This window comes from Ruditapes philippinarum, unplaced genomic scaffold (assembly GCF_026571515.1).
Source record: "Ruditapes philippinarum isolate M1 unplaced genomic scaffold, ASM2657151v2 ctg1062_1_1_1_1, whole genome shotgun sequence".
NCBI lineage: Eukaryota > Metazoa > Mollusca > Bivalvia > Venerida > Veneridae > Ruditapes > Ruditapes philippinarum.
Window position 1 is genome coordinate 151,888 of NW_026853413.1, and position 17,972 is coordinate 169,859.

Sequence of the window (17,972 nt, forward strand, 5' to 3'; positions counted from 1 at the left end):
AATATAGATCAATTAGGAAACTTAGAGAAACACTTGGAGACAAAGATGTAATAGTACATATAGACTTTTCAGAAAATTACTCGTGTAAATGTACATCAGAAATACAGGGTATGCACTTTGGTGCCTCCCAGAGGCAAATCACCCTTCACACTGGTATGGTATACTATAAGGACAGTAGTCAGTCATTCACAACATTATCAGACAGCATGTTTCATGGGCCAGCAGCCATTTGGGCTCATATGAAGCCTGTCCTAAATAAAATTGTTCAACAGAAAAATATTGAAAGGGTCCATTTTGTGTCTGATGGACCTACAACTCAGTATAGGTCAAAGAACAATTTTTACATGCTTTCAAAACTAATTTTTGAACTTGGTTTTAAGTCAGCAACGTGGAATTTCTGGGAGGCCGGGCACGGCAAAGGTGCTCCCGATGGCATTGGTTCATGTGTTAAACGATTAGCTGACTCTCTTGTATTACATGACAAGCAAGATGTAACAAAGGCCGCTGAGCTGTTAGAAGGGTTGACAAAGCTGGGCACAAAGATTGACCTGTATGAAGTAACACAGGCGGACATTGATTCATTCAATGAATATATTGATGCCAATATTCCAACTGTTCCTAAAACGATGAAAATACATCAGGTAATTTATTTTAATTGCACTAACCTTGATCTAAAATGATAAGTAAAAAAAAAATTCAATGTTATGATATTTTAACGACATGTACATTGTATAACTAAAACTAAGTTGTGTGACCGACGTTCATTAATTACAATGTATATATTTTCAAACAATATTTTGTATAAAACTAAGCATACATTGGTACATAGAGGAGAAATCATACATTGGTGGATTATACGAAATGAACACGAGCTATTATTATCGCATGTCTTTTTAAAATTTGCTTGGTCAAGGTGCCAAGTAACAAGCTTACTGCAGTAGTACATGATGACAACCAAATACTTTTTACATCAAAATAAAAAAAAACTTCCAAATCATATCATCTCACAACCAGAATGCAGGACGAAAAAGATGTATTTTTGGGATACTCTAACGACAATCGCAAAATCCCTAATCAGATGTATCATTTTATGCAGAAATAGCGCTAATGAATCTGTTTTTTCGTGCATAAACATTTCTTGAAAAAGTTTGTGTTTTTAACTTAAAAGGTGCCTTTGTTTATGCAGATGATTAAATTACTAAAAGCTGTATCAACTCTTTATTATTAATTTTCAAGATTTTAAAATTTCACTGTATACTTTGTTTTTATAAGATTGTTGTGACAGAGTCAAACACTATCTTCTCCCGTCCCCTGAGCTGCTTTTGCCGTTGGAACTGTCAGTGTGATTGCTATAATCCAGTCAAGACTTGCTTTGTCAAACACGGAGAAAAAGAGAGTCTGCAGGTAAATATGTATACATAGTGAGATGGCACCAACATTTTTTATTCTTTCAAGTGTTAAAAGAACATTTATTTAAGTTCCTGAAATATGTTTGAATTAACCAGCAAAGAGCTGTGGATATCATAAGATGATAATTTGCTTTTCAAAATATTGCACACAGCTTGAAGAATACCTAGATCTATCTATAAATTGTTGCAAAGTATAGGAGAAAGTGCCCACTCCCCATGGTCAAACTTGTTTAGCATCTGAATTTTATTTATAGGCAAACACACACAATATAATGATGGATGAACATGGTGACACGTCATCTACAATGGTTACAAATGTACGTTTCTGAAGTTTACATTACATGACTTGAGTTTAATAAAACGCACAATGCGATCCTTAAATATTAGCATAGATTACGCAAATTAGTAAAAGTACCGTGATATTTAATGCTAAACATTCTTTGTTTCTTATAAAGTAGAAATTGTCAATAATAGTATTCAGATTTTATCAAATAATGAATGTCATTTTGAATTTCATACATTTTAGGATCAACGTTGTATACTCAGTATGTTTTAAAATCAAACAATGCATTTTTAAAATTGAAATTGGAGTTGATTTCTGTACTCAAATTTAAAATACTATATTTTAGGACACAGTTCTTGTTAAAGTATTAGAGGTTGATGAATCTTTAATTGGAAGATACTGCGTTGTTGAGTATGACCGCTTGCCTTATCCAGGCGTCATCTTAGATGTAGATGATAATGAATTGGAAGTAAAGGTTATGAACCGCATAGGGGTCAACAGATTTTTCTGGCCATTACTTGAAGACAGACTCTGGTACCAGAAAAATCAAGTTGTTACATTGCTTGACGGTGAGCCACAAAATGTTACAAAGAGACATTGTCAAATTGACCAAGTTGTATGGGATGCCATTACAGAAGAAATGGACATTGAATAGTTATTTTGTGGCTTGCTATTGAAATTTATGATAGTATGACAATATTTATAATAATGAAATGTTGAACAATCCATGACTATTGACTACCATAAAAGTGTTTATTTCACATGCAATGAAATATAATTGGTAAACTTTCGGCGTTTCCACCGATTCATGTAGAACCGCAATATTATCAATATAGCTTCGTTTTCAGTTCCGGAGTTCGAAATCTGCTGATAGCAAATGCAGAACGTTCCCCATACAGCTTCATTATAATTTTCAAAGTGAAAAGAAAACAACATATAAAATCCTTATATTGTTGAGAACGATACTTATTCTATTTATAAGACTCGGTTGGGTCTCTACAATATATAACAACGTCATAATTATTGGTACATGACGTTGATGTGAATTAAAATAGTAAAATGGTATGGTGAAATAGTAATTGTTGAATCAAATGAAATAAAAAATGAAAAAAATAAAATAACTAAAATAATTTCTTTTAAAATTTTATTCACTTTTCTCACAGTTGTGATGTTATAAAAATAAAATGCAAAGCTGAAAACAAAGTTGTCTTTACTTTAGTCATTACCGTAACAGACCTGTCATTTCCATAACGCCAAATCATTACCGCAACATGCATTATTCCCTCTTTTTAATAGCGAGCTCGACGAGCTGGCCCGAAGGGCCTGCTCGCAAAGCGAGCTTTACGGTAACGCGAGTACCTGCTAAGTGATGGTTTTGAAAACTTTCGTCCAAAGTACCGAATTGGACACATCGCAACCTTTCGAATTTAAAGATAACGATAAAAACTGAGGAATTCTGACTGAAAACGGAAGTGTAGACTGGTCACCCGCGCACGTCTATGGGAACCATAATTGGACAGGGAACCAGAATAACGGAAGCTGTGTATAAAAAATGAAAATCGAAGGCGCCATTTTGTTTGAAATCTGATAAATAAAAACAATTTTTTGTCGAATTTTATTGTGAAAACTATCTAGAATGAAAGATATTGGTCTGACTAAGAAAATTAATCCGAACACCAATATCTTTTATTCAGTCGTTAACGCTGTACAGACGTTTAAAGTATTGTTTACGTGACGTCACAATGTAGCGCCAAACAGCACGTGCAAAACAAACAAATCAAGTACGCTATTTTAATGTCGCAAACGTTTTAAGTTTTACATTTATTTCACTTTAAATAATCTTTATTTCGCTTGAAAATATATAGAGTGAAATAAAATAAACAAAGTTTTATCAACGTTTTCAAAACTCGTTATTCATTTCACGACAGGGGCGGAGCCATATTTAACACAGTACGTGTGACGTCACACGCACTCGTTACTGCATTTGAAATAAAAATGAGCGATTATTTCATACTATTTCACGTAAAAAGTACATCGAGCTCGCTTTGAGGCTTTGCCTTTTTCATATTAGCGAGCTCGACGAGCTGGCCCGAAGGGCCTGCTCGCAAAGCGAGCTTTACGGTAACGCGAGTACCTGCTAAGTGATGGTTTTGAAAACTTTCGTCCAAAGTACCGAATTGGACACATCGCAACCTTTCGAATTTAAAGATAACGATAAAAACTGAGGAATTCTGACTGAAAACGGATGTCTAGACTGGTCACCCCGCGCACGTCTATGGGAACCATAATTAGACAGGGAACCAGAATAACGGAAGCTGTGTATAAAAAAATAATAATTGAAGGCGCCATTTTGTTTGAAAAATCTGATAAATAAGAACAATTTTTTGTTGAATTTTGTTGTGAAAACTATCTAGAATGAAAGAAAATGGTCTAATTAAGAAAATGAATCCGAACACCAATATCTTTTATTCAGTCGTTAACGCTGTACAGACGTTTAAAGTATTGTTTACTTGACGTCACAATGTAGCGCCAAACAGCACGTGCAAAACAAACAAATCAAGTACGCTATTTTAATGTCGCAAACGTTTTAAGTTTTACATTTATTTCACTTTAGATAATCTTTATTTCGCTTGAAAAATTATAGAGTGAAACAAAATAAACAAAGTTTTATCAACGTTTTCAAAACTCGTTATTCATTTCACGACAGGGGCGGAGCCATATTTAACACAGTACGTGTGACGTCACACGCACTCGTTACTGCATTTGAAATAAAATTGAGCGATTATTTCATACTATTTCACGTAAAAAGTGCATCGAGCTCGCTTTGAGGCTTTGCCTTTTTCATATTATATTTTAGTCGTATAAATGGTACATATGATGAAGGTATATTTCACTGGTGTTGTATAACTTATCCATTTACTGAAATAGTAGAAACAAACAGAGACCGATCTTTTAAATATTATAACATTACCACACTGATTATAAAAGATTTTGTATTGATATTTTCAAAGTTTATAAAAAAAAGATTTTTAGACATTTTATTTTTGGTATATTTATCAAAAGCTATTTCTTTTCATGTGTTTTGCACTTAATCGTTGTTTGAAACGAAATAATTATATTGCAATTAAAAAAATAAAGGCGTTTTCAGATCGTTGTGGTAATGACAAACCTTAATTGTTACCTTTGTATATTTCTTAAGCAAAATCATCAAACATTTACTTCTGAAAATTATGCATTAGCTACAGTTTGTTTCAAGAGAGTTGCTAGTTAGTCTTAATATAGATAATAAAACAAAAACTGTTTATTTGTTTCAAGGTTTTGTCAAGTCTTACATGCCCAAATTTGGTAGAAATGACCATTAATAATTACCAAAATAAAACAGCAGACGACACGAAAACTCAACGGAATTAGCCGGAAAGTTGCGATTATATATAGAATGGTATGGTATATACTTTATCAATCATAAGATTACTTCCAACTTCCGTTTCCGGTTGTGGGCGGTGCACCAATAAAAATGAAAGTTACTGAGAAAGTTTATTATTGTTATTCTCAGAGATAAACAAATTGTAAAAGAGACCTAAACCTTTCTGAAAAAATGTCGATTATTCAGGTGACCGGTAGTGGTAAATCCGCTGTCAGTGACAGAACACCGTTCTATGGTGCAAGAGTCCCTACTGAAGTAAAGTCAATGATAAAACCATTAACAAAGTTGGAAAAGGGAGTATTTAGGAAAATATTATTGTGTAAGTATCAGTTTTAAGCTCAGTGACTTCCTTTAGACATTTTTCTCAGAGCAATATTACATTAAAAATGTAAAGAAGAGTACATCTGATATCAAGTCAAAATATACATGTATATTGACTAAATTTCTTGTATCTTGACGTGCCAAAGCTAGATTCTAAGATATATCTATCCTTGTATACTGCAACACCCTATTTCAAGTAATATGAAATTAGGCAAAGCCTATGAACTCATAGGGGGAAGTCATTCATGTCCTACTTAACATTTTCCATTTTTTAGGTGGCATTTGATATTTCATGCACTGCTTCAGTTTTCACTTGAAGCTAGTGTTGGGTATCGGACTCAAAAATCACTATCGATAATCGGACCACCCAAATCGATTGTCTGCCGATAGTATTATCGCATTTTTTATGGTCCTTTTTTCTTTTAAGGTACTAATCATTGTATGTATCTTTTTATACCATAGTGACCATATTTTGAGAATAAACTTTGTCTCCTAGTAAGATTAACTCTTTGAATTCAAAACAAACAACACAAATACCTAATATAACTTTGTGACAGGCAATTTTGTATTAAACAATGTACAACATCATGGCAGTCAATATTGGTACTAGTCAACAGGTCAAAATATTGTAGATCAGTTATTTAACTACAGTAGATATGTATTATGTTATTATTATTATCATATGTTATTTATAATATTATGTTATTACACACTATAATTTTCTAAAGTACATGTAGTATAAACAATATAGAATAGGCAATTCAGCAGTGGTAGAACACCGAAAATAATCGATTTTTACAAAGGACTATCGATTGTGGCCGATTTTGGGTTGGTCCTATTAGTTATTGATTTTCAGAGACAATCGGGACAACACTACTTGAAGCACCTCGACAATTATTATAAAGCTGAAATGTTGCGGTTGTTCCGTTATTACACCTTTTATAATTGTGTTACATTGAAAATGTTGGCACCCATTAAGACATGACACTGAAAATTTTACTGCATACATGTGACAAATGAAATGGGCCAAATTTGGATTTTCAGCTGGATTTTGAGGCTCAAAACTGGATTTTTTATCGACTTGAATTTCAATGCGTGTTTGGCACATTTGGTTCAAAGAATCTATATTACCCTCAAAATCATTAAATGGTAATATTTTTTATGATTTTTTTTGTGGATCAATATTAATTTATTTCACCAAAAAATAAATAAATAAATAAATAAATAAGTGTAGTCATACATGCTATTTCAAAACAGTCACATTTTCACATTTCATTATTTTCAGTTTGAAGAATTATATCTGTCTTTTCAGTCATTCAATAATTGTCTACAAGCTATTTAAAAACGTACAACAACTATTCATGAACATAAGACTCTGACAGTTAAATTATAACGTAACATAAGTAGAAGACTCAAAATAAATGCAAGAATCGTTTCGTTAATTAAATCCACATTTTTGCCTCGATGATAGTTTAATTCCTAAACAAAACAAAAAAATTACCCACTCACTAAAATAGGTTAATTAGACATCTCGAACAGGTTTTTGAATGATCCACTTTAAATGATTCTGCTCACCTTTTATCTTTATCAGTGCGGCACAAATCAAAGAAAATCAAAGGTTGAGCCGAATTCATACATGTAAATTTACAGGGTAGTTTTGATGACGTAGCGTGTAATACCTACTGCCAAATTACAAAAGAGGTCAATTGATTGACACACAACACGTGATAAGTTAAACATGTGAGAATAACTTTGGGTAAAGGAATTGTTTATTACGTCACCTTGCTGTCAATTAGTGACTTAACATTTAATCGGCTATAAATTAGGATATGAACAGATAACAATCAATGCCTGGAGGCATGGTTTATATTTTAGATACAGGTGCTGTGTTTGATTTTTTTTATGTTGATTTTTTTTAAATATCGGGAATTCAAGCTGTAATATCGGGAATCGGGATCAGTGTTGAAATATCGGGATTTTTAGCTCGACTTTTCTATGAAAAGGGGAGCTATCCTACTCGCCCCGGCGTCGGCGTTAGCGTTGGCGTCACACCTTGGTTAAGTTTTTCGTACCACCCCACTTTATTTCAGAAGTATTACAAGTATGGCTTTGAAACTTACCATACTTGTTCACCATCATAACCTCCATCTACAGACAAGAGTACATAACTCTGTCAAGGTTTTTGACAGAATTATGGCCCTTTTTTGACTTAGAAAGTGTATTGAGCTTGGTTAAGTTTTTTGTACCACCTCACTTTATTTCAAAACCATTGGAGGTATTGCTTTGAAACTGACCATACTTGTTTACCATCACGACCTTCATCAACAGACAAGAGGACATAACTCTGTCAAGGTTTTTGACAGAATTATGCCCCTTTTTGACTTAGAAAATACATTGAATATGGGTAAAGTCCACTTATTGCCTTAACCCTTTGAGATATTGCTTTGAAACTTTTAATGCTATTTCACATCATTACCCCCATCTGTACGCAAGAGAAGGTAACTCTGTCAAGGATTTGTTTTAAAAATTAAGGCCTTTTATCGACTTAGAATCTTGGTTAAGTTTTTAGTACCAGTCCACTTTTTGACTGAACTGTTTTGAGATATTAATTTGAAAGTTGGAATACTTGTTTACCATCATGGTCCCAAAACATGGGCAGGAGAAGGTAATTCTGTTAAGGATTTTATTTGAATTATGGCCCTTTTTGACTTAGAAACTCAGTTAAGATTTTCATTCTTGTCCACTTGTTGACTTAACCATTTGAGATATTACTTTGGAAGTTGGAGTTCTTATGTGCCATCATGAGACCTATCTGTAAGCAAGAGAAGATAACTCTGTGAAAATGTTTCTTGATTTGTACTTAGAAATTCCTAGTTAAAGTCTTGTGTGCCCTTAACTGTCAAAGTTTTGTTTTATAGGCAAGCACTAAAAAAGTCGAGCGCGCTGTCCTTCTGACAGCTCTTGTTTAAAATCCCGCCGGGATGTCACATGTATGTTACTGATATGTATAGAAATCTATATATTTTTCAATTGTTCTTTATTTGATTTCCTTTTGAATATACACATGTAGTCTATAGCAGGGCAAGCCAAAGGCGGGGTCTGTGAAGCCGGTATTATGTGCAGGTAGGTTTATCGGGGACCAAAAATACACACATATGTGTATATTTTTTGTCCCAGGATATATTTGTTCTTGGTCAGAATCTCTATAGGGCAGATATTGGCCATACACAAAATAGCACATTATCCATCCCATAGTACATTAAATTGGACTAATCTAAAATCTAAGCACAATATTACGGTGAACAGTACAGGAAAACAGGCACGAGTATCGTAAAAACCAAAAAAAAATTGTTAATTATGACCCCCTTTAAAAATATACTATAAGTTAACTTATAGTATATTTTTAAAGGGGGTCATAATTTACAATTTCTTTTTGGTTTTTGACACTTTTAAGAAGAACACAGGTTATTTTATCAATCAGGTCATATTTTTTCTTCCCAGGTCCGATACTCGTGCCTGTGTACAGGAACTCAATTTATAGTAGCAAAATTCAAGTAAAATATAATAATATTAGATGTTTAGGGGTCTTAACTCTGTGTGAAATGGTTGACCTGGGTTATGCTCACATTAAAATTGTTGGTTGCTATAACGTTTTGTTGAAATCTAGTAAGTACATATGTAGTTGCTCAGAGAATTTAAAATAGCTCAGAAACAAATGTTTCTTTGTATGCAGAGGGCAACAACTCTTGAGTTGATTGAATAGTCCAACAGGGACATGAAAATAAAATAAAGGTCTGTTATGCTCCGGAATTGCTTTGATTTGTTTCACAAAAGCTTTTTATTTTTGGTGTCCAGTTACAGTTTTCATAAAGTACTTATTTGGCCATTGGCTAAATACCTGAACCACCTTTTGCTGTGTTGCTTTTTTGGCAGTTAGTACAGTAAAATGTATTAAATTGAGTTTTGAAATTAGTATTTTGTATGGGACTGAAATATATTAATTTTTAACAACATGTTTTGTTTATTTGATACTGTTAAATTGTTAACATTATGCTTAAATTTGCATCTTACAATATTGAAAAGCATAGACTTTATACATTGTTACATAATGATATTGTTGTTGTTTCAGTAATTGTGACAGCTATTGAGGGCAAGAATGTAGAATATAAACAGATAAAAGATTTAGAAACAAAAGACTTTCAAGAAGAAACTTTATGTGTAATATACTCAGGACTATTAAAATTATTACAGTGTGCTTTGAAGCTTCCGAATGGGTCTTTAAAACAAGAGGTTGGTAAAGAATTTCTTTAATGAACTTTGTTAATCCCCTAGGTTAAGAGGAGCCTTAATGTAAGACCTTCAAATAAGATATTCAGCGTCAAATCATAGGCAATCTATATTTTTGTACAAGTATATGATGACTATATATGATTTCAATACAAGTACTAGAATAAGTTTAGATGTAAAATGTATTTAAAAAAAAACAGGTAAACCTCAAAGATGATACAAACACAATTAGTTTAGAGGGGTATATAGGAGTGAGCTTGCCTACTGATATAAACCATAAATCTTTTACATATGAGGGTATCTATGAATCACCTTTTGTCATAGTTCTGGTTTAGGCGAAAATTGACCTAATAAACCAATTACTGGGGTCACAACCCTGTTTCCTCATGTAACACCAGGACTGGTTAGTTTTAGGAAGCAGAACTCAGAAATGATTTGCAAGAAATTGTTTCACAGTAGAGCTAAAATAAGTCTGTTTGATTAAATAAAATAAATATACATTAAAGTACTTGTGTTCCAACTAATTTATACAATTGTATTTTTCAGTTGTTTAAAGAAGATTTACTAGAATTACAGTGAGTTTATACATGTATTTGCTTCTATTTTTATCACTTGTTGGATACATGTACATGTATATACCGGTAATAAACATGTTATAACATGTTTCATATATGCATTGATGTATAATTATAGAAATAACATGAAAAATATAGCCGGTCACAGCTGGGATTCAGACCTGCTTCTCTAGGATTACTTGTGTAACATGCTAACAGCTACACAAGCAGAGCAGCTTCTTTATCTCAATTGTTTTTGTGCTTCAGTCACATTTGATTATCTTGTGATTAGTTTAATGTTCTTATGTAGAAAATATTCTTATAGTGCCATTAACAAACAGGAGTAAATATATGATGCGTGCTTCATTAAAATGGAATATTATTAATAGAATAGATTTCAGGCCTTCAGTTATTACCATAGTTTGTAGTTTTAATTTGATTTGTTCTATTTCAGAATACCAGAAGATTTTCATACAGATATAAGCAGTGTGATATTTGGCAACAGGTAAAACCAGCATTTTAATACAGAGATAAGCAACAGTTAGGTATAACTAGAGGGGCATCCGTTGTTGAGTGGTTAGGGTCGTTGACTTCAAACCACTTGCCCTAACTGCTGTGGATTTCGAATCCCTGCAGGGACTTTGGATTCTTTCATATGTGGAAGGCAGGAACCAATCCAGCTAGCTTATGGAACGTCTGTGGTCCTATTCATGCCTGAAATAATGCAGGGAAGAGGTCTTCCTCCACCAGTAAAGCTGCAAAATCGCCATATGACCCATATTATGTTGGTGTGACGTAAAACCCAACCAAAAAAAGTAAAACCAGCATTTTAGTAGATTTAAACAACAATTTGTTATAACTAGTATTTTATACAGATATATAATAATAATGTAAATGTACATTTATCTAAAATGTACATCTATTTTTTTTTATCCTGAAGGAAATTTTAGATTGCTATATTCTGACATATTTGTTCTCTGTATTATAGAAGAGCAGGTATAGATAGCGAGTGTTTGAAATCTAGACCACGTTTACCTCAAGTAGACCAACTTAAGTGGCGTGTAGATGTTGGTATATCTACAAGGTTTGTTTTATATTACATTCCTTTATGTTTCTTGTATTTTGATATTACAGATACCTCACAATTAAACTATAGTTTATTGTAGAATTACGATGACTTATATACATTTTATAGAGGATATTGAATGAGTGTAAGTTTAATACTGTATTATACTGAATTTATTGAATGAGTTGAATGAAAATATATTATGCAAGCCTCTTGCGAGCATAATATTAATTTATTCAACAAGTTCAATAAATTCAGTAATGAACTTACACAAATTTGATATTCTATTTATCACATACCAAAAATAAAGACCGTTTGAAGTTAGAAAGAACCATTTTTCATTGACGCGCCTATAGTGTAACGCTAGCATTCAGCGCATCTTAAAGCTATGTTTTTAATAATGCAAATGACGTCACGTCAAAATATATGCATGGCCGTGCAATACCATTTTCACGGAGTCACTAAAGCAGCACTGGTATGTGATAAGGTACTATATATAATGTGCAAATATCTTGTTTAATGTAAGATCATTGTGATTTATGTATATATTATAATTTTGTTTGATATGTTTTGTAGGACAATGTATACTTGTACAATTAACAAAAAGTAGAGTATCTGATATTATACATCACCAATCTATCACTGGCTATGCATTTGTATTGATTATTCATCATATCTTTTATCTTCTTGGTCTCCAGGACTAATATTTAATTTGGTGAGGTTGTTAATCATATACTACAGCTGACCTTTATTGATTGGTTTAAGGTCACTGTTACGTTAACCATAAAAATATTTTCAGTTAATGACTAAGGAACACTTTAGTTTACAATCCTGGTATGATGACAAGGTTGGTGATGGTATCGGTAATGACGTCATTGACCTTTAGATGACCAGGGATAAGTCCATAAATAACATAAGACATAAATAACCCTAACACTTCATAAATATTATTGTTTTATTTTTTATTTTCAACAAAGAAACACATGGTCACCTAGTAATACAGGAGCATGATATCTATAAACATTTTCAAATTTGGTAGTAAGAATTTTTAATGTGTATCAATTTACCTCAACTTTTTGTTCACAGAAACTGGCTCAAAATATTCTTTGTACTAAGCTACCATAAGATAGTTAGAATCTTGATGACAGGCCACTGACTTTGGAAAGAACTATGAAAAAATGATTAAGATCAACAAAAAATAGATAAAACTTATAAAATGTAAACATATTAAGAAAAATGATAGAAGTGGAACAAAGAATCAACACAGGATAAATTTTCAGGTTTATTCAATGATGATAACTGGCGTTTTAACTCTCACAAGTCTTCATCAGGGTTATTAGAAAATGTAAAAATAAATGAGTGAGGCTGATTTTCGAGCTAATTTTGACGTTAGAATTAAAAGTGTTGACTTTATGTACTATTGTACGGTGAAAACACCATGTTTTGGATACCTCGTTGTGGACCTAAAGAAATGTCAGTTTCCATTTTTATAAATTATTTTTGTAGTGCATCATTAAGTCTTTAAACAGGACTTTGTTTAGGTGGATCAATGTTTGAAATATACGCACTGACGCAGATAAGATATTGCAAAAAATATGTCATTTAGTGTTAGAGCTATCTCTCCTACCAGTATTGATTTTGAAGTGAAAAGTCAAGGTGGCCACATTATGACTTTCTGATGCACAGTTTTCAGATTTGGCATGGTGATAGTAACATCTCTGATTGTTTATGTCATTAGGGGGAATACATGTTCTACAAATATCTCATGATCTTTAACTGCTAATAAAGACTGTATCTTCAAAATTTATACTCTTTGTTTTCCTATAGAAAATTATACATCATTCATAATGCATTTCAACAGTTTACCAAATGTAATTATAAAATTTGTGATATATTTCAGTGTATTAAACAGAGTACTAGAGCCGAGTGTGTTGATGGAAATGACTCTCACAGATGGAAATATACATACATTTGAGGTTAGTAGCATGTGTTATAATATGCATTAATTTAGTAATGTGTTGTGTCAGAATTTTACCAGCTATATACTTCATGTCACAATCAGGCGTTCTTTAATTCTGTACCAGTACCAACTTCTTCATTTCATAAATCATTACAAAATGTATTTAGTGGTGAAATGTATGAATCAAGTAATATAATCTAGCCTGGGACAAGGTCTACACTGATGACAACAAGTTCAAAGATAACCCTTTATTATAAACAGATTACAGGGCTACAGATAACATTTTGTGTATATTGGGTAATTACCCCTTGTTTTGTGATCTATTGGTTTTTTTTAGCTCGCCTGTCACAAAGTGACAGGGTGAGCTTTTGTGATCGCTTTTCGTCCGGCGTCCGTCGTCTGTCCGTCCGTAAACTTTTACTTTAAATGACATCTCCTCATAAACCACAAAGCCAATTTCATCCAAACTTCACAGGAATGTTCCTTTGGTGGTCACCTTTAAAAATTGTTCAAAGAATTAAATTCCATGCAAAACTCTGGTTGCCATGGCAACCGAAAGAAAAAACTTTAAATATCTTCTTTTAAAAACCCCTAAGAGCTAGAGCTTAGATATTTGGCATGAAACATCTTCTAGTGAGTGTCTACCAAGTTTGTTCAAATAATATCCCTGGGGTCAAAATTGGCCCCGCCCCAGGGGGTCATTGATTTTCCCTATATGCATATAATAAAAACTTAAAAATTCTTCTTTTAAAGAACCCAAAGAGCTAGAGCTAAGATATTCAGCATGAAACATCTTCTAATGAGTGTCTACCAAGTTTGTCAAATAAAAGCCCTGGGGTCAAAATTGGCCCCGCCCCAGGGGGTCATTGATTTTCCCTATAGGCATATAGTAAAAACTAACAATATCTTCTTTGAAAGAACTCAGAGAGCTAGAGCTAAGATATTTAGCATGAAACATCTTCTAATGGGTGTCTACCAAGTTTGTTCAAATAAAAGCCCTGGGGTCAAAATTGGCCCCGCCCCGGGGGTCATTGATTTTCCCTATATGCATATATAGAAAAAACCCAAATAGCTAGAGTTTAGATATTAAGCATGAAACATCTTCTAGTAAATGTCTACAAAGTTTGTTCAAATAAAAGCCCTGGGGTCAAAAATGGCCCCGCCCCATGGGTGTCATTGTTTTTAACTATATGTGTGTAGTATAAACTTAAAAATCTTTTTTTTAAAAACCCAATGAGCTAGAGCTTAGATGTTTAGCATGAAATATCTTCTTATGGATGTCTACCAAGTTTGTTCAAATAAAAGCCCTGGGGTTTAAACTAGCCACGCTCCGGGGGCCTATATACAGGTGAGCGACCTCAGGGCCATCATGGCCCTCTTGTTCTATTTTCTTTGAGTTATTTCTGTATTTTTTACCCTACCCCCTCTAACCAATTTGGGTAATAAAGCACAAGTTCATGTATTTTACCCAAAATTTCTGACCTTCATTGTAAACTGTTGTAGGTTTTGTATGGTAATAAAAAAGCTACTTACTACTTTGCTTTATGGTTTATTGGCCTAGGAGATTTCCAAGCTGTTTGATATAATCTAAAGGTTAAAACAGCCTGAAACATTATGATCTGCCTGATGTACTCGTTAAGTAATAATTTACGTCATTACGCACCAGTTCAAATGTAGTTTGCATAAATAAGAATTCATTTACTTTTTCTTACCCTTAGTTATTATTTCTATTTGGTTTTTAGACATTTTAATTGGGTAATAAAGCAAATACGCATGTTATCTGCAGCCCTGAGATTAAATTGAATAGTAATACTAAATTCTTGTGATGGGAATCAGTCAAATATAACATTCATAGATTATGTTAATTAGTGCCAAAAGTCAGTGTTTGAGAATGTAAATTAAAAGATTATCAACAATACTGTTTAATCATATCATGTACAAAGAATCTATTTGAAAATAAGTAGTATTTACATGGTGACAGTAGTTAAAACAGATTTTGTAATTATTAGATAATAGCAACAAAATTGATTAATCAGACAAAAAAATCTAACAAATCTGACAGGTGGAACAACTCTGTGAAATAATTCATCTACTTTTAATTCATGTGAATATCTCGATTTCTCAAAATGTAAATGTATTTGTTTTTACTGTTTGATTATTTTGAAGATATTGTACTCATCTGAAGGCATACCACTTTAAAAAAAAATATATTTTGAGTAGTTTTTAGCTCACCAGAGCTCAAAGTGCTCAAGGTTAGCTATTGTGATACCCCAATATCAGACTTCAGTTGCTGACATTTTTACTTGAACAACATCTCCTCCAAAACTTTACCAAAAAATGATTGAAACTATACAGGAATGATCATTCAGTAATCCTCTATAAATAAAGCTCAAATGGTTCTGGTCAGCTGAACAAGATGGCTACCAAAGCTCAGAGACTTCTTCTCCACATTCACATTGCCAATAGTGCACGGAAATAATCCTTAAAGTTGTCGTCCTTTACTACAATTGCTCCAGAAATGATCTTCGGATTGTTCTTTAACCAGAGCCAAAAATAGAAAAACCTTTAAAAAACATCTCCTTTTGTAGATTTTGTCAATGATTATTACTTAGTCTTTTAAAAATCTGCGCCATGACAAAACCAACATAATGGGTTATGACCAGCATGGATCCAGACAAGCCTGAGCATCCACGCAGTCTGATCAGGATCCATACTGTTTGCTTACAAATCCTATTACAAGTAGAGAAACTGATAGGGAACAGCATGGATCCTGATCAGACTGGGCGGATGCGCAGGCTGGTCTAGATCCATGCTGGTCGCAAACCCATTCTGTTGGTTTTGTCATGACGCGGCTCAAATGCTGAAATGGTTCTATTCTAATAGTTGCCAGACCAAAAAATAAAAATAAGCCTTAAATGATATCTCCTGAGTAGCTGTAAGTTTGTAAGCTCTATAGAAATTATTCTTGGGTGATCTTTTACTAAAATTGTTAAAATTATTCAGTTTTCAAGTTTCAAGGTTTGCTAAGCAAAATTACCACCAGAGGTTATTATAGAGAAACTTGTAAACCCTCTCCTCAGTGCTGATGACATTGTACAGTAATGTTCATCAAGTAGTCCTTTACAAAAATTGCTCAAATGGTTTTGATCAATTGAACAAGGAATTTCCTAGTGATTAAAAAATTCCTCTGGTGAGTGATTAAGGGCCATTTTGTTTGTGGACTTGATTATTTGAAAGTTTTATAATTGACAAAAGAAAGAAATAAAATTGTGAATTTAAGCCTTAAAAACTTCTACAAATTCAGTTGTTAAAATTTAGATTCAAACATACAGATATTATTATATGACTGTCTAGGTTTCCTAGTGTTTTACTTTAACAATAGAAAGGTTAACTTAGGTATGAAGTACATTTATAATGAGCATATTTATATTGTTATAATTACAGGTGCCTGTGTCAAAGTTCCATGAGCTACGTTATAATGTAGCATATGTACTGAAAGAAATGGAAGATTTAGAGAAAAGAAACATTTTGAAGATTAAAGATTAATGTAAAGCTTATATATTTTATCATGGACATTGATTGTCAGTGCCATTTTACATGTTGTTTACACACAATAACTTGATGTTTATATTGTGTTAACATTCCATTATGTGATACCAATCCTTTATCTTGTGACTGACCTATATTATTATATTATAACCATGATTAAGAACAAGCTCATGTTTTATTATGTGACTGTCTAGTGACACTCTTGATTAAGTAAATGAGATATATATAATTTGCATCACTCATTGTAAAAACTCATCATCATTAAATATTAATTATGTATAAAAAAATATGTGTTTGTTATCTTGCAACGTTGGTAGAAGTGGGAGTTTATTATGCTCCCAATAGTCGCCACCTTGTACGTCTGTCTGTCCATCTATCTGTCTGTTGTCTTGTCCGGAGCATAACTTGAAAACCCTTGGAGATAATTTGTTTAAACTTCACTCATTGGTAGAGGGCATTTAGGCAGAGTGCAGTGCAAAAGAACCATAACTCTGTTTAGTCCGGTTTTTATGCTCCAGGAAAAATTTGTCGCCGCCTTGTCCATCCTTCCATACGTCCGTCTGCTTTTCTTGTCCGGCACATAACTCTAAAACTATAAGAGATATCAAAATGAAACTTTGTAAGTAGATAGATCTCATTGAGTAGGTGTGCAGTGCACAAGAACCGAAACTCTGCCTTGCCTAATTTTTGAGTTATTACCCTTTGTTTATTTTTACACTTTGAACTTTGTCCAGGACATAACTCTAAAACTATAAGAGGTATCAACATGAAACTTTGTAGGTAGATAGATCTCATTGATTAGGTGTGCAGTGCACAAGAATCACAACTCTTCCTTGCCTAATTTTTGAATTATTGCCTTTTGTTTACTTGTACACTTTGAACTTTGTCCGGGACATTACTCTTAAATTATAATATATATCAACAGGAAACTTTGTAGGTAGATAGGTCTCATTGGGTAGAAGTGCAGTGCTAAAGAATCATAACTCTGCCTTGCCTTATTCTAAAGTTATTGCCCTTTGTTTATTTTTACTTTTTGACTTTTGTTCAGGACTTTACTCTAAAACTATTATTAGAGATATCAACATGAAACTTGTAGGTAGATAGATCTCATTGGATAGA

The 17,972-nt window shown here is 32.9% G+C and overlaps 1 protein-coding gene across 1 annotated transcript; it reads left to right on the forward strand.

The window, feature by feature from the left end:
- The first annotated feature begins 5,154 nt into the window (after positions 1–5,154).
- Positions 5,155–17,140, forward strand: LOC132736813 (COMM domain-containing protein 5-like). Its single transcript, XM_060724026.1, has 7 exons — positions 5,155–5,435; positions 9,567–9,727; positions 10,271–10,299; positions 10,733–10,783; positions 11,267–11,362; positions 13,245–13,320; positions 16,749–17,140. Exons 1-7 carry the CDS (start codon positions 5,288–5,290, stop codon positions 16,848–16,850), a joined length of 663 nt encoding a protein of 220 aa, XP_060580009.1. The 5' UTR covers positions 5,155–5,287; the 3' UTR covers positions 16,851–17,140.
- Positions 17,141–17,972: the final 832 nt, after the last annotated feature.